Genomic DNA, 16,514 nt, shown 5'->3' on the forward strand with positions numbered 1-16,514 from the left:
TTCTGAAGGCAAAAGGGGGTCCAACCCGTTACTAGCATGGGGTACCTAATAAAGTGGCCGGTGAGTGTATATATATGGTTTCTTTATATATATATATATATATATGTATGAGTGTGTGTGTGTGTGCCTTCCTGTTCACACTCTGCATTTAAACAATGTGGAAGCAGCGGCTATGGCTACTGAGCTGCTCAAAAGAAGCATGATGATAATAATGATGATGAGGATGAAGACGATGATCATGAAAATTATGATTATGATGTAAATAATGAGGACAAAGGGGATGAGGATAGTCAGGGGGATTATGATGAAGACAATGATGATGTTGATGATGAGCAGAATGAGTATAATATTATGATGAGGATGAAACTAATGAAGATAGTACTGACGGGAGGGATGAGAATAAGTATAATGATGAAGATGGTAATAATAATGACTAATGGGGGTGATGATGGCTATACTTAACCAACATGAAACCTTCTATCACTTATAGTAGAGAGTAACTGTTTAAACAATAATACAGGTTTTCTCAAACACAGTAGCTCCTCCAAATCCCCAAATATCGGTCCAGTCTTTGTTTTCAATATCTACACGGTTTGCTGATGAGCGTGAATGCGTCAACAGTGACCTGGGTGGACATTTGTGGATTTGGTGTTCTTTTGGGCATTATTGCTGAATCAGGGAGTGTATCTCTGAGTAGTTTTCTCATGTACTTCTAAAGCCAGAAGGGATGTGCACTGAATTGATTACACTGCAAAATAAAAAATAAACTGAAGAGACCTTTTTGCCATGAGATCAGAGGAACGCCGACGCCAAATCGGGCAAGGTGCGTAAAGTGTGGAGCGGGACAACGGCTTCTTCTCCACTTCCTACCACTCTACTTTCAGTGCCCTTGCTCAGGCAACATTCTGTTCTAACTCTGCCTTCATTTTAACTACAATTACACACCTGTAAAGATTTGTGACTGTATGTTGCACATTTGTGACACTATTGTGGTCACAAAATCTAGCCACAGACAGACAGGCAACAACAGGCAAAGAACTCAAAACCACCTTTGTGGTAGCTCACACTACAGAAGGTGTCTCCAAAACAGACAGACAGACCGGTACAGACAGACAGACAGACAGACACACACGCACGCACAAACACCCACACACACCAACACATTCTTATTCCCATCTCGTAAACTATGGACACTTGGTCAGGTGCCTTTGTTGTTGGTCGGGACTATTGGCGTCCCTTTTGACGCTGTTAGGTTAAGGAATAGCTCGCGGGTGGGCTTACGGTTCTGTGACACGCGGGAATAACAGGAAGGTTAAGGATACACGTGGGACATAAACCCCGCTCTCCTGGGTGAAAGTCCTGTCTTTGAACCATCCCCTCACCCCAACCAACCTCCCTACGCAGAATTTCCCCTTCACATACTACTTGCTAAACCCTGTCTAGATGCTGCTCTTCCCAGGACGTTCTACACACGCACAAACACACCAACGGGTGCTTTTTTCATCACACAGGGACACCCACTGCCCAGACGACCAGATTTTACGCGTTCGAAGTGAGAATGGGTTGCGCGCGCGTGCACACACACACACACACACACACACTAATGAACCTCTAAGAATATCCCTCTGACAGAGTAAAGACTTATCCATGAAGCAGAATGTTACTTTAGACAGTGGTTTTTAATACTTCAAGAAAAAGCTCCTATAGTACCAGGTCCAAAAAATGACCTCAATTTAAAAGATCTTTTATGTAATGAATAAAATATAAAAGTATTGGTGGTATTTTTCCTACAGCTTTTCCATTTGGGTGCAGCTATTGGCTGACCTCTGACCTTGTAACATAGAGGTATCAGACAGAGTAAAGGTCCTTACTGATGCAGGCTCCGTGCCAGCCGTAGAAGCCTTGGGGACAGTGGGAGACGCAATGATCGCCCAGCAGCCAGGTCCTTGGCACTTTACACCATAAACAAACACTGCCGATGCCGGTCTGGAGGTCTGCCGTGCAGCGCTGACAGTCTGAGCTACACTCTGCAGGAAAGACACACACAGCAAGAAGGGCATGTATTTCTTACATCATCATACTGGACACAAATAAACATCAAGCCACCATCAAAATCACACAAAGTCAGTTGGTTGCCAACACTGCTGTATGTTTGTCCCATCACCAAAATGACTTGAAAAAGTGCAGTTTGTGTTTAATTTTCTGGGTTGTTCATTCAGAGAGAACACATCATGTGGTCACATAATAAACCTGACATGCTACATAAAATAAGATTTACATAAAATTGACAACAATAAAAGGCTTAACTATATAGAAAAGATTAAACTGACAAACTAAATTTATTTAGGGCTTTTAAAAGGGAAAACACTGAATTTAAAACAGGGTTTTATGATTTATCAGATGTATATCAAAAAAATTTTGTGATTGGTCATCAAGTAAAAACAAAATGAGTAAAATCACTTTCAACTCAATACTAAAGTTTCTTCAGTAAAAATGTTGATCTTCATCATCATGATTTGATAGGATGTATAGTGTTAAACTGAGGAGAGAGAGCTAATTCGTCTTTATGCATGCGCTTGTAATATTTAAATAAAAAACCAGGATACCAAGACCATCCATTTCTTTAGATTTTTTTTTTTTTTTAAATCTATTTTCTTAACTTTTAAAGTGGATACAAATCCTGTGGGAGCCTTCTTTAAATACAAAAGACAAGCAACCAATTAAGACATGGGAGAACTAAAGAATAACTGAATAAATGAAGCATTTATAAAAGTAAGATTTTAAGGATGATGTCTCTAAATAATTCTGTAATTGGGTGTTAAAATGCCCTAATTAAACCTAAGTAAAAAACTTTTGTCAGAAAGAAATTCAGGCAAAAAATGTTGTTTCTCTCATCTATTAACTCTCAAATGTAGATCTCCTGTATACATACCATCCACCTATCCACAAACCTGTACGTTATATACCCACACAACTAAGCACAGCAGGGTTGCCCACATGGAGCCAAGATTAGCAGAACAATGAAGAACACCTCATGGTGTTTTATCTGCTGGTGTCTGGGTTGTGTCTGGCTGGCACAGTGGGGCAGACCTTAAAGTTATCCATCAGTGCCGAGATAACCATCTACAGAGAAAAGCAGGGGGCTGTGCAGGTGAAGAGTTGCGTGTCGGCCAGGTGAGGGTAAAAGATAAAGAGACCCGGCCATGTACGGGTGTTAAAAAGAAAGGGTAAGTGTTAAGAGATTTCTCTCTTCACGTTCAAGATGGCTCAAGAGATGACACGGGACAACCAAGCTACTTTGTACAAAGGGCAACCTGCTCGGCTGAAACACCCAAGAGAGTCGCGCCGAGACAGTTCCTTGTTCCTTTATTTATAGGTTGATACAAACAGAATAGTGTTTGAGTGTGTGTGTCAGTCCTAACCGGACTGATACAAACAGAATATTGTGTGTGTGCGTGTGTGTGTGTGTGGTATCAGTCCTAACCGGACTGATACAAACAGAATAGTGTGAGAGTGTGTGTGTCAGTCCTAACCGTTTGGGCCTTCGTCCTTGTGCTTTAGTGAGATACATGTTTCAATAAAAGAACGTGAGATACATGTTTCAACAAAAAGAACATCCTGTGAAATGCTTGCATAAGCTTTTATGAGAACAGAGTGTGACAATCACCCCTATATTGCTACACAGCCAAGCAGTTGAATATAGTTGAATATAGTACATCGAATATATCTTAAAACAGTAAGACCATGAAAGTACTTCTCTTTCTTTATGAAGGATTAACGTAAATGAGAAAAGTTTGAAGTGATTACAAGGTGAAAGCAGACGAATATCAAACCGTGTGACAACAACATCTCGATTTAGTCCGAAAATGTGACAGATGATCTTTTCTCTAAGTTTTTGTTGGTTGATTACTGGGCACTCTCTGGGTCAAAACTAGTATGTCAGTGGATTAACGCTTTAAAAGTAAGTTGAAGACTAAGAAGAGTTGTGCTGCTGTACACTTTTAAAAGAGTTGAGACATGCTTTAAAGGAAACGTGAGGAAAAAAGATATTTTAAAATCGATTTAAAAGCAATTATATTTACAATGCAAGTGAATTAATGCAAGAACAGCACCTCGAGCAACCTGAATAGGAAACCAAGTGTTTATGGGATGAATATGTAATGCCCCCCTTTCATAGCTTGGTTAAAAATACTTGTTCATAAATTATACCTTCTTTAGACTAGTACTTTTTCCTTCTATATAAAAAATAAGCAGGTTTAGAAGTGTTTAAAAGAAGGTGCTGACTGTGGCTTTGAGTCCTCTTTATGTCAATCTTCAAGTCTTCAGTTTTAAACTCTTGTTGTTTGGCTCTATATGTTTCCATTTGGTTTATTTGGTCAGTTTAGTTGAACTACAATATGTGACACAATTTGGGACTTAAAGGTGACAATTTCACTTGATGATGTTTTATAACATTAATATGAGTTCCCACCAAGCATCCAAAAAGCATAGGACGGAGGCACCGGTTGATGGAAGCTTAAATTCAAGGAGAGAAAGTGAATGAACTGGAAACCAAGTTCCATCAAAAGGTACACTATGAGTTCCTGCATGGTCACTTCCATTGATGTTTCAAGTCAATTCCAAACAAAACAGAGCAAGCTCGCCCCTCCCCCCATGTTTCCGTAACTGTCATAACTAACAGATTAACTGTCACTAACCCCCATCCCCTCCCACAAGCATCTTGTCGGTGATCGGCTGGAGTGTTTTTTTCGTATTTTGGTGCACAGCCCTAGTGTGGACGTTTACGACCCCTATGTTGTCTCCCGAGACCGGGCTTTTTCACAGTATATTCAGGGGGCAGGAAGCTGGCGGATCTAGGAGAGATGCCTAGGATTTGAGGCAAAAACGAAATTGCGTAGAAACCATGCAGGAACTCATAGCGCACCCTTAGGTTTATGTCAGTAAGATGTATTGCTTTACTGGTTAAAGAATTAAAGGAATACACTATGCATTTGCACATGTGAAGTGCCTCTATTTTGTGTAACACAGCTACTACATGGAATTTGTATGGCGTATTTGTGATAGATGTATGTGCGGTACATTGGTCAAATTACTACAAACTTGCTGTGAAACCTATCTGGTTAGCTGTTTGGGGTTAAAGACTTGTTTAAAGACTGTTAGGTAAGTGGTTTAGGTAAGTGGTTAAGGTTAGGCTTAGTTATTTTTCTAGTTTTTATTCTGTGTGCTTTTTTGTTGCTTTTGTCTTGTTTGATTCACACTGGGTAATATGTAAAGCACATTGGGTATGAAATGTTATACATGAATAAAACTGCCTTGCCTAAGTAACATCTGGTAATGGCAACTTTCACTTAGAAAACCAATTAGATCCATGTAGTACACTTTTCTTGTCTAATCTAATAATAGCAGACATTTCTTTCAAGTCATGTAATTGAATGACTTTTCTGTTAACTGAGTCAATAATGTATCAAACTAGATTGTAAACTTTTTAATTAAATGGGAAAATGTTTTGATCTTGTGCCTGACAGCTATTTTCATCTGCTCGCCTATATTTCTAAGTGGCTGATATTTAACAGACTTATTTCTGCCTCCAGTGTAGAGCATCAAAGTCCTGAACGTGGTATCTGGCCACGTGAGTCACACTCTCCTTCTGAACCAGGTCCAACATCAACAGAGCAAAAGAAGAAGTGGAAGAACAAAAAAGAACTTCCTCTCTTGTCATCTCCCTAGCCACACCTTTCATATCACATCACTTTACAACAAAACACATATCAGCATTTCTCTTGCCAACACTCTGCAAGCAATCCGGCTCCAGGCGCTAATCAAATGGCTCCATGTTGAAGATAAGTTAACTCAAGTGTCAGGGATTATTGATTGTGCAGAATAAAACTGAATATAAAACTAAAATGGTATTGATTTGGATCCCCGGAGTCCCTCTTTAGAGTGTAGTTACCATTTTTTGAAGCACATTAAAAGTTGTGCTGGAGTTATAAATGCATGACACATACTGGATGAAGGCCGGATATATACCAGAGATTGTCCCATATCATGCTTTCCTCCCCTGAATCTACAGAAATACATAGAGCTGAAACAAAAAATTGTCTCTAACAAGTGTCATACAGGAAAATCAACACTTTAATGTCCCTCAATTTGTTGCTTCCTTTTCACTTTGTGCAGTTGAAAAGAGAATAAGGCTTGTTTGAGTCTGAGTGCAGCAAAAGTTTAGAAAGCAAGAGGAACAAAAGTGGGACATCATCTTCATTTGAATTTTAAGGCATATAAAGAGACAGAGTGCTGCAGAGAGAGAAGCTGTGTGGTCCTCCAACACTGACTTTAACCTGTCTAGACATGTTGCCCCAATAAAGAATGGATTTACAGATGCAGCTATTAAAAAAGTCCTACTTTTCTCACTGCTGGCCCCATCCCCCCTATAACAGAAACAGTTCTGCTCTTGATTCAGATGTCAGAATTATGATAAGGATTGTTCAGGAAATTGGTCGGGAGAAATTTTTCTTCTTTCAAACTTAGCTCAACTATGTCACTCAGACAAAAGCCTGCATAACTCAGAATAGATGGCGAACAAATGTGTGTGAAGAGAGGTCTTAAGGCATTTCTTATATAAATGAGTAATATCGGAAAAAACATAATTGAGAATGCAGTTTTGTTGCATGGGAAAGTAATTGTAATTCCCCAGAAAAGAAAAGGACCCTTTCAAAGTGGACAAATATCTGCTTATGCAAAAGTATTTTGTGCTCCCAATTTCTGCACATTTCAAGGTAACTTTATCAAGGTAACTTTATTATCCCCAAGGGGCAATTTGAATTACAGCCAGCAGTAACAATATTCTATCAACCCACAACAATAAACACAACCACAGTACATAAATTAAATTAAATTTACAGAGTATTGTTAACCATGGTAATAACCGCCGGGATGAATGACCTTTTAAGTCTGTTAGTTCTGCATCGTGGCAGACTATACCTGCGCCCGGATGGCAGCAGCCTAAATTGATCCCACAAAGGATGACTAGGATCAGCCAGAATGGCTCTCGCCTTCTTCAATGATCTGGCCTTATACAGGTCGTGGAGGTCATTTAAGGGTGTGCCATTTAGTAAGTTAACTCCTAGTCAGTGTTTTTATTTTTACTTCTAAAATAGCTATTTACTTTTGTTCTCTTTACAGCCAGCAGAGATTTAAAGGAAATTTCCAAATCCATATTTTCATGTTGTATTAATTTTCTATAATTTTAATGTAATAGGCAACTGCAGGGTAGATGCAAGACAAATGTATTGGATATGTTGCTATGTTAACAACTGCAAATTTTAAACAAGGCCTCTGTGAGCTCAATCCCCTCGCCTCAGGGTCACATGGAACAGTTACCGCCTGTGTTACTAAAATGGACTGAACAAATCTATGCAGAGTTTGTGAATTAGAACAGAAACAAAACCCATTCACTTTTTTATCCTCTGGCTAAATGCAGTTAGCATGTTCTGTGGTTTAGTAGCGTAATGCATTCATGTTGGTATCAATACATGATAAACGCATGGAAGGAGACATCGACAGCAGCTGTCGCTGTGGGCAACAACTTGTCTTAAATGTGTTTCCATGGAAGGTTTCATTGACAAGAAACAAAAACATGTATTTTAATTCAATACTGGTATTCCTTGTTTCTATGGTGATGAATTCCTGTTATTCAACTTGCAGGTCTATTTTAAGCTTTGTATTCTGTTAAATAATGGTTCCAACACAATCATGATGCAAAATAAACTTGAGTAGCTGTAAGCCTTGAGATGAACTTTCAGGTCTCAATGTTTTCTCTGTGACTCAGAAGTCGGTTTTCATTCCACAAGAAAAGAAGGATGATATTACTCTTCATGTGAGCCTCACATCTCAGGCTCCCAGTGTGAACGGCAAAGATGGTGTCTTTGTTTACGTTGCAGGTCTTGATTCCACGTTATGAATTATATATGTGTATGTTAAAGCAACACCAGAGAACTTTTCCAGCTCCAGTCTTCCTACATGTTGGATGCGGAATTGTCCCATTATGTCTCATTGGAACTAAAGATCCATTACCCGATTTGGCAAACTTTCATAGTGCGGTTATAGCCGGGAGAGAGCCAAAAAGTGAATGCAGAAGTGCCATTCACCCTGTAAAATAAAAAAATCTTAAAATTTACCAGGGGTGGTGGTCTTGTTGGACCGTGCAAACACAGCGTCCCACTTTCATTTCTTCAACCAGCTACTTGAAAAGGTCGGCATAGCAAAGTGTGAGAATATCCCAAAAAAGTGTTGATATCCAAGTCTTTGATAATATTTAAAAGTAGCTGTGTTTCTCCTTCTCATTGGGTCTGCAGCCTTTCAAACTGGTTGGTTTGTTTACAGCAACCATAGCAACGCACAGAGCTGACCATAAGCCGCAAACAGGCAATTGGCTGTAAACTAGAAGTAAGCTGAGGTTAAAAACCCCGATTGAGATGCATATTTCAAATGCGCTGTATACATATCCAAAGAATGGCTATAAAACCTTAATAATACCAGAATATCCCACATGTCTTAACTGAAAAATGCTATGCTAAAAAAAAGCCCTTAATAAGAAAATTCAACTGGAATATGCTGTTTACATGACCTGTTTTAAATTCGGAATACTGGCATATTTTGAATAATAGTGGAATATTGGTTTGCATGTAAACGTACTCAGTGTTGTCTCAGACAACAATGTGAATAATGAGCTAGCAGAGCCAACTAAGTGGTATTTATGGGAAAGCACTGACCCAATAACAAATGTCTTCAGCATCACTGTCTCTTTTCATTGGTATAAGATATACAGGTTTCAGTCTCTAATGGATGTGGGCGTTTCTGCAAGGGAGCAGTATAACGACCCTGATAAGAGCGTTTTAAAGACAAACGCTTGTGGAGTTTGTCAAATCATTTGGCTTGAGTGGGTGGCTGTAATTAGTATGAACAGCAAAAGTGCTGCCGCTCTCAAATATGAATCACATGAGAAGAAGAGACAGAGAGAGAGAAAGTGAAAGAAAGACAGATTTATGAACTTGTGATTGAGAGCAAAAGCCTCAACGCCTAAAGACGGTTATGTAACAGTGAAGGTACCACTGGGTGGACATAGAGAATCCAAGTGTGTGTCTGTGTGTGCGTTTGTGTCTGTGTGTATGTATGTGTATGTGTGTGTGTGTGTGTGTGTGTGTGTGTGCGTGTGTGTGTGTGTGTGTGTGTGTTCTTTCCGTGCAAAAGTGAAGACCCCAGTATTTCTGTGGCCCAGTAGTGCCTCAAGTCATCTTTAATTAACCAGAGTTTGGCTGAGCTTGACCCATTTAACATTAGGTTGTGTGAGTGTGTTTGCAAACAAATATGTATGTTTAACCATGCTTGTGCTTTTGTGTGCGAGCCAGCAGTGTGTGTCTGCCCACATACAGTACGTGTTAGAGTGTGTGTGTGTGTGTGTGTGTGTGTGTGTGTGTGTGTGTGTGTGTATGTGTGTGTGTGTTTGTGTGTGCGTGTGAAAGAAAGATCTGGTTGCAGTTTCACATCTCCAAACAGTGTGAGTCGCCAAGAACTGTAATTTAAAATCAATGCATCTATCTTTTTCCCCAGATTTTGTTTACCCCTTTTTATCTCTTCCATGCGGAGCTTACATCGTGTAAACACGCCTGTTTTTAATCTACAGCCAGTGGTCCAGATAGGTAAAAACTAATTTTATTACCCAGCGAGAGGGAGAAGGGCAGCAAGAGCTACATTTACACACAAACACTGCAGGCTTCCCTTTTCTATTTATCTTCTGTCCGGTAGTTTATAATTTTTTTGCCTGCCAAAGAGCAATACCTTCTTTTTTTTGCATTATGAGGAAGAAAAGTGGGGCGGGAAAGTGTGAAGCATCTTAGGCTCGTGTTTATTAGCAATGGATAAAAAAGAAACCTGTATTCCGGTGGATGCTTCATGAAGAGTTTCTCTGAAAAGCGTAACTGCGGGCGAGAATCTCATTAAAATCAGTTTTTTCTTAAAAATTACAACAAGAGGTGGGTTTATGGAAAGAAACTTTTCTCAAGTTTATTCCCCCCAAGGAGCCGAAGTCAATTATGTATTTTTCGCCACTTTAAATTCACATTTTGAAGTTCTCTTGGATTGTTATTAAAGGAAACCTGAACATAGACAGAGATGATTCTCCAGGAAATTAACATTCCTATAGGTTCTCATTAGTTTCTTCTCTCCTTAAATCCCCTATTTTTTACATAAACAGGCATTGTCCATCTAAGACTTCAAGTGCTTAATTATAAGAATGTGGATCATTTTTATTTTGGCACCCTTTCTGTGTAAACAAATCTTGGCCAGTTGATAAGCTACTGTACAGAGAGAACCGGTTCCACACAGTGACTTCTACTTCAGCTTGCAGCTCTGCAGATAATTTGAGACCCAACAATTCAAAAGAAACAGACTGCAAAACTTTTAAGTCAAAGATACCCGTCCAAGAACATCTATTTTACAAAGATGGTTGGCATTTCTCATGATTAATGCAGGTTATTAGAGTTAAAGACTGGTTATGTCTCAGTGCACATGTTCGTCCAAAGCTCAGCGGGGCAGAGTTGGTGGTTTTATACCCACTGGGACCACTCAGGTTAAAAATACAAGCACTCATGGTGTATTTGGTGAATGCCTTGTGCACATGGCATACAAATGACACACATTTAAACACACACAGGCTGACTTACTGAGGCAATCTCCAGTGACAGCGTTGAGGAAAAGCCCCTCTTGGCAGCCTGTCCTGCAGTAGCCACTCTGTAGGGAGGCCAGAGGGGAGCATGAGGTGCAGTCAGCTTGAGAGGGCCCGGAGCAAGTCTGGCAGGATGGGTGGCATGCTGGTGGGGACAGGGAGAGGAGACGTACAAAGGAAAGGTAGTAGAGAAAAGGGTCAATATCCAGCAAACAAAAGTTGTGACAAAATTTAGGAGGAGACAAGAACAGAGGCATGAAGGAAAGCTCTGTTTATGGGCTCTACCAACTCCTGAGAAAAATATCTGGCTGCTAAAAAGGGTTTAGGAAAACACTCGGACTGAACCATAGAGTAAAATGGGACCAATCGGAATTTATAGAATGGACCACTGGAGGAAAAATGGAGGTGGGGGGAATTGCATTATGCCCGCAATTTCTTGTGGAGGATTTATGACTCTGAAAACTCACAGCGGGGTCTGTGAAGGTGGACAGGCCAGGCTGCAAGCCAGCGACCCCGCCAGGCACCCACTGGGTGTCACGTCAGACTGTGGTGCTTCTAAACTCCGACAGTCGGACCAAATTCTTTTTTGTGAAAAAGCCCATTTGAGCTCTACATAGTTGATTTCTCACATAAAAAGTCTCAGAAGGGAATTTATGAATGAAATAGACAAACAATGTATAAAGTTTCCAGTTGTTGGCAACAGCAATCCATGGTTGTTGTAAAAAGATCCCAAAACTCCTCAGGTGGTCCTTTAAATAGAACAACTATCAGTCCCTACACAAAAGAAGCTAAAAAAGCTCAGTAAAGCAGCAGAGTTGAAGATAATCTTTTGTGGCTCTGTTGTTATGAGCAATCACTTTCACATTACTTATAATCATTGGATTTGTTGCCATTATAAAGGAAATATTGATTAATGGAGCTTAAACTACACCCTGTCTTATTGCCAAGCATACAAAGCCACCAGCAACAAAACTTTGTGGTAAAAGCTTACTCTGTTAAAGACAGATATACAATACTTCTTCAGGGTATCTGCTTCTAATGAGCCAATCAACAGTAAAGGAGGACAAACAGATCCAATTTATTTTGAAATCCCAAAGGGTAAATGTAATCTGAGCCAACTTTTCTCCCTTACTGTCTAGGTATCCGTCTGTGCCTGCCATTTCAATTACCTAGTCCAAGTTAAAAGTAACAAAAACAAACTCTAAAGAGATTTAATGATGTTAACCACAGGGTTTTGTTTTCATTGAAATAAACAATAAGATTCTGTGGGCTGGTAGACAGGACATAGAAGGGGTGGTCTTGCTTCAATGAGATGAGAGGTGACACTTTGAAAGTGATTTACTTTTCATACGTTAAGTACATTTTGCCTATAATACTTTGATATTTTGAATTCTGGACTTTTAATTGTAATGGAGTAGCTTTAGATTTCTACTTTTACTTAAAAAATTGACCTAGAGGTTAATAACACAAGGGTACAGAGTCAAGTTCTCTGGGATATGTTTTCCTGCTAATCGAATGTGACTAGTTTTAGCGCAAACCCCTAATTAGCTTATAACGCTAGTTGTCGGGACACCCGCTATTTCTATACCACTAACAAGCCTCAAAATAGCGCAACACTTCCACTTTAGCATATTGAGGGTCCCTAAATGTAAACTGAAGCAATGAGAACTACATGTACAGACAGTTTATTTAAAAAAATTGTTTTTAAAGACAGTATTGTTCGGTATACAGGACAAATGCGTGGTTTCCCTGGTCAAGACTTTTTTCACAAGGTGGTGCCTGCCTGTATATGTGAACGGTACTGTCTTTATAAACTATCTTTTTAATAAACTGACTACACACTTACAGTTCTCAATGCTCCGGAAATGTCCTTTGAGAAAATAATCTGAGTAAGTAGCAGTAACAAAACAATTAAAACTGTATTTTTGAGAAAAGTATGTAATTGTGGTAATAAAGTACACCTTTACTGATTACACTTCAGCAACAAGCTGTGAAAAGCTTTCACTGCTGACATTACCCAAATTATGTGGTGAACACAAACAGACTTTCTAACACCTACACCTGGGGCTCTGGGATAAATGAATGTTTGTAATATCAATGCTTTTTATTATGCTGACTGAACTGAACTAAAAGCTTTAGTATGGACCCAATAACACCAGAAACCACACAGACCATAAGTCTGTCCTCTATCTACAGCTGGGGCACACCATGTTATGCCCTATTTCAAGAAACGGTGGTGTGTTTCCTTAAGGTTTTAGTTTGACCTTGGGACAGGGGAATGCACCATGTAAATGGGTATGCTTAAATGTATGGAAATGATGTGTGTGTGTGTGTGTCTGTGTGTGTGTGTGTGTGTGTGTGTGTGTGTGTGTGTTTGTGTGTGTGTGTGTGTGTGTGTGTGTGTGTGTGTGTGTGTGTGTGTGTGTGTGTGCACGTTCTGACCTTGGCACTGGTTGTCCTGAATGAAGAAGCCTTGTGGGCTGCTGGGGACACAGCGGCCCTCGAGCAGGCTGGACGGGGAGAGACAGGACGTACAGTTGTCTGCAGATGGCCCAGTACAGAGCCAGCAGGAGGGGTGACACTCTGAAAAGGACACAGTGAAAAGTTTCAACACATTTTCACATTTTCAAGCCGTGGCTAGAGACAGAGATGCTCAACTGCCAACTGTGCCTCCTCACTACGTTTCTACCGCCACACTAACAAGAATAAAGTGACAATGAGTGGACTACCTATTCTCTTGGTATATAACTCTGTACTTTTGCTGAATCTCCAAGGAAAGGGATTTGTTTGTGGAGAAAAAAATATGCATTATTAAGTGCACAGAAGGAACCAGGAGCATACTTTTACAGTATGGTGAGAAGTTATAAAAAGTGAATGAAGAAGGACTGAAGGAAGACAACCACCAAGTCCCTAACTGCTGCTAATGCACCCCTGTACCACTGTATAGTGTGTTGTGCAATACCTTTTTTATTATTTATTATCTTTTATTATCTTGTTTCTATCTTCTTGTTATTGAAAGGTGCCAAACATAATTTTGTTGTAAGTCTACAATAAAGTGTCTCATGTCTTAGGCTCTTATAGCTATAAAAAGATATATACTTACAAACAGTAGTCAAGATATCTGGACCTGAACTGCAATCCAACTCCAATCTTTCTGCACTATTTTTGTTATCCTGCAGTCAATCAGCTGTATCTTGTTGCTTCCAGAAGTCACGCATTAACACCCGAGTCGGTGCCAGCTCAGAGAGTCTGATCCAAGATGGCCACGAGCCAGCAAAGACTTCTGAAATACGCTCTACTGCTTAGTTTGGACTATTTAATTCAGATGATGAAACATAAAACCTTTACAAGGATGATTTATATCTAGAGGATTTAGATTTGGAACTTGCAGGTAGGGAGGTTAAAGCTAAAGCAGGTGACTTGGTTCCAAATGGCAGCCAGGATTAATTTACTACTATTCAGAAATCATAAAACGTGGCACCATTATGCTCATGTTTACAAACTCAGAGTGTCTAACGCGTCATAGCATGAGGAATTGATAGAAGAACATTAAGTTTAATGGGTAGCTAGCTCACTGACTTATAGTAATTATTAATTTACTGTTTTAAGGTTTGAGTTCTCTTACTGGATACCGGAATTTTATTTGGACTAAGGTCACAAATCAACAGGTTTCTGTTATTAACTTATGCACCCACTATTAACCAGCTTTAAATTTGGCTTTACGTGTAAAGGCTTTGGCCACTACTTCAACATTGCTGTGCTTGCGGTGTGTTTTTCTACACTTGGCTTCAAATGCATGCAACTTCTCTGAACCTAGCTATTTACCCTTCTCTTACATGCCCCCACACACTTCCCCCCAAATCACTGCTGCCCTGAAACCGGCCTTTTGTGCAGCCTTTGATGTCTGCTTCAGTAGGGTAAAGAAAAATAGCTGAGCAGTGCTATCAGCTTTGGCAGCTGAGTCGAGCCTCTGGAGACCGGCATCTGGCCGGCTGGTGGCGGCGGTGGAATGAAAGACAAAAGGCCTGTCACCAACTGGCCATGAGTGCCATGTGTGTGTGTGTGTGTGTGTGTGTGTGTGTGTGTGTGTGTGTGTGTGTGTGTGTGTTGCATGACTTTTTTTAGTACACAGAAAATGCACTCAAGTATGTGTGTGTTTATAATTACTCCTCTCTGGATTCTTTCAGAGGGCTGTCAACTGTATCCCGGTCTTGTGTACACTTTGCATGACAGCCACTGGCAGGAGCAGACTGGAGCTCTACCTAAGCCAACACTGCAGCGCGCGCACGTTTGTGTGTGTGTGTGTGTGTGTGTAAATTTACAAAATGTATTCTCCCTTTGGGAACACCTCAGTGTCAAAGGGGGGACCTTGAAAAGTCACAGCAGTGTCAGCAGGAACTCCAATCTCACGTCCAATCATCACCCAGCTTCTTCTCCAACAAATATGTTAACTTAATTGGTTAGCTGAGATGATAAGACCCACAACTCCATGAACCCACCACCAATCTCATCTTTGACATACACACACACTCAGTTCACACAAAGCTTCATATCAACAGTTAAAAAACGAGCACACACTCAGAAGCATATTAAATAGGCTTCCTGTCAAACATCTTTCATTAATAGGAGGAGAGAATATAATAACGATAGGCGGCCTCTCCTTTTATTGCAGCTTGGATATCTAATTTGTTGTGAGCTGAAAGTGCATATTGATTCCTTTTATACCCAAATTTGTGCGCAGGCCTTCTCATCACACATTACCTGGTGCACGCACTCAGAGAATCAAATCTTTTACTGTGTTTTGTGCTGATAGGGTCATAATTTGAGGTGGGTGCAGTCGATGAGGTTGTGATTAAGTTTGAGGATGTGAGTGCTCCTTAATGCCTTCCATGAACGATCCTCCTGGTACAGTACAGGGCCAATCATTACATTAGTGCAGAAGAGAGCTATGTGAGCTACACAGCAGAAACACAAGTGGAGGGTAATATCTCAATTCTCTGAAGTGTCATCACATTGTTTCTGCTGTCTTATGGTATTGCTAGAAGTCCGGCCACTTAAACCATGGCAGTGGAGTTTCAGATACATAAACAAGGGCCGCTTCCCGACATTGTCTCAATTGTCTTAAGAGCTAATTCCTCTTTCTGCTGCATATGTCATAGCTAACTAACAAATCTCATAACTATCCGATAAGACAGTCCAAGTGTAAAACAACTGTACAGTATAACTCCACATGCCACAACCTTTATTTCACCTGCATGATATGTATTCAAAATATTAATAATTTTGTAAATAATAATAATAATAATTAATTAACGCAAAGTGTCTTTGCTAGTTTAAGACCAATGCAGTTGTCAATTTCCCGTCCAGCGGCCACATCGTTTAAAAAGCAAATGCACCTGCATCCATCTTTGCTGACGATTGATGACACCCAAAACACACCAGTGAATTAATGAACACACCACATACAACTTTTTAACCATGGGCCCGGCGCACAGACCCTTTTTTCTGCCGTCAAACTAGCAAAAGTGGATTTGGACACGCCCTAAACGCACCTGCGCCATGAACTTAGATTGTCAAAATAGGGCCCAAAAACCGTATATAACAACCTCCTACACACCAACTATCTGTCTGGACAGAAGGGCTGCAGACTGGAGAGGAAGGGGATTTTCAGCCAGGAATTTACTCTTAAATACCTGACAGCTCATCACCTCAGGCCCACTTATGGCGTTTTTCCACTGCTGGTAACAGCTTGCCTCGGCTCGCCTCGGCCCGCCTCGGCTCGCCTCGGCCCATT

At 40.3% G+C, this 16,514-nt stretch overlaps 1 protein-coding gene and 1 long non-coding RNA gene across 4 annotated transcripts in view; one reads left to right on the forward strand and one right to left on the reverse strand.

The window, feature by feature from the left end:
• fras1 (Fraser extracellular matrix complex subunit 1) overlaps positions 1 to 16,514 on the reverse strand; it is a 225,099-nt gene that overhangs the window by 87,501 nt on the left and 121,084 nt on the right. For all 3 annotated transcript variants that reach the window (XM_034872870.1, XM_034872869.1, XM_034872871.1), the window contains exons 18-20: positions 13,163 to 13,303; positions 10,719 to 10,865; positions 1,872 to 2,027 (exon numbers count right to left, since the gene is read on the reverse strand). In XM_034872870.1, coding sequence (XP_034728761.1) covers positions 1,872 to 2,027; positions 10,719 to 10,865; positions 13,163 to 13,303 — 444 coding nt within the window. The remainder of the gene's footprint in view (positions 1 to 1,871; positions 2,028 to 10,718; positions 10,866 to 13,162; positions 13,304 to 16,514) is intronic.
• On the forward strand, positions 8,601 to 13,602 carry LOC117945455. Its single transcript, XR_004656811.1, has 3 exons — positions 8,601 to 8,694; positions 10,883 to 10,889; positions 13,592 to 13,602. It is a non-coding gene; the product is annotated as an uncharacterized LOC117945455 (long non-coding RNA).

Source organism: Etheostoma cragini, chromosome 5, assembly GCF_013103735.1.
Source record: "Etheostoma cragini isolate CJK2018 chromosome 5, CSU_Ecrag_1.0, whole genome shotgun sequence".
Taxonomy (NCBI): Eukaryota; Metazoa; Chordata; class Actinopteri; order Perciformes; family Percidae; genus Etheostoma; species Etheostoma cragini.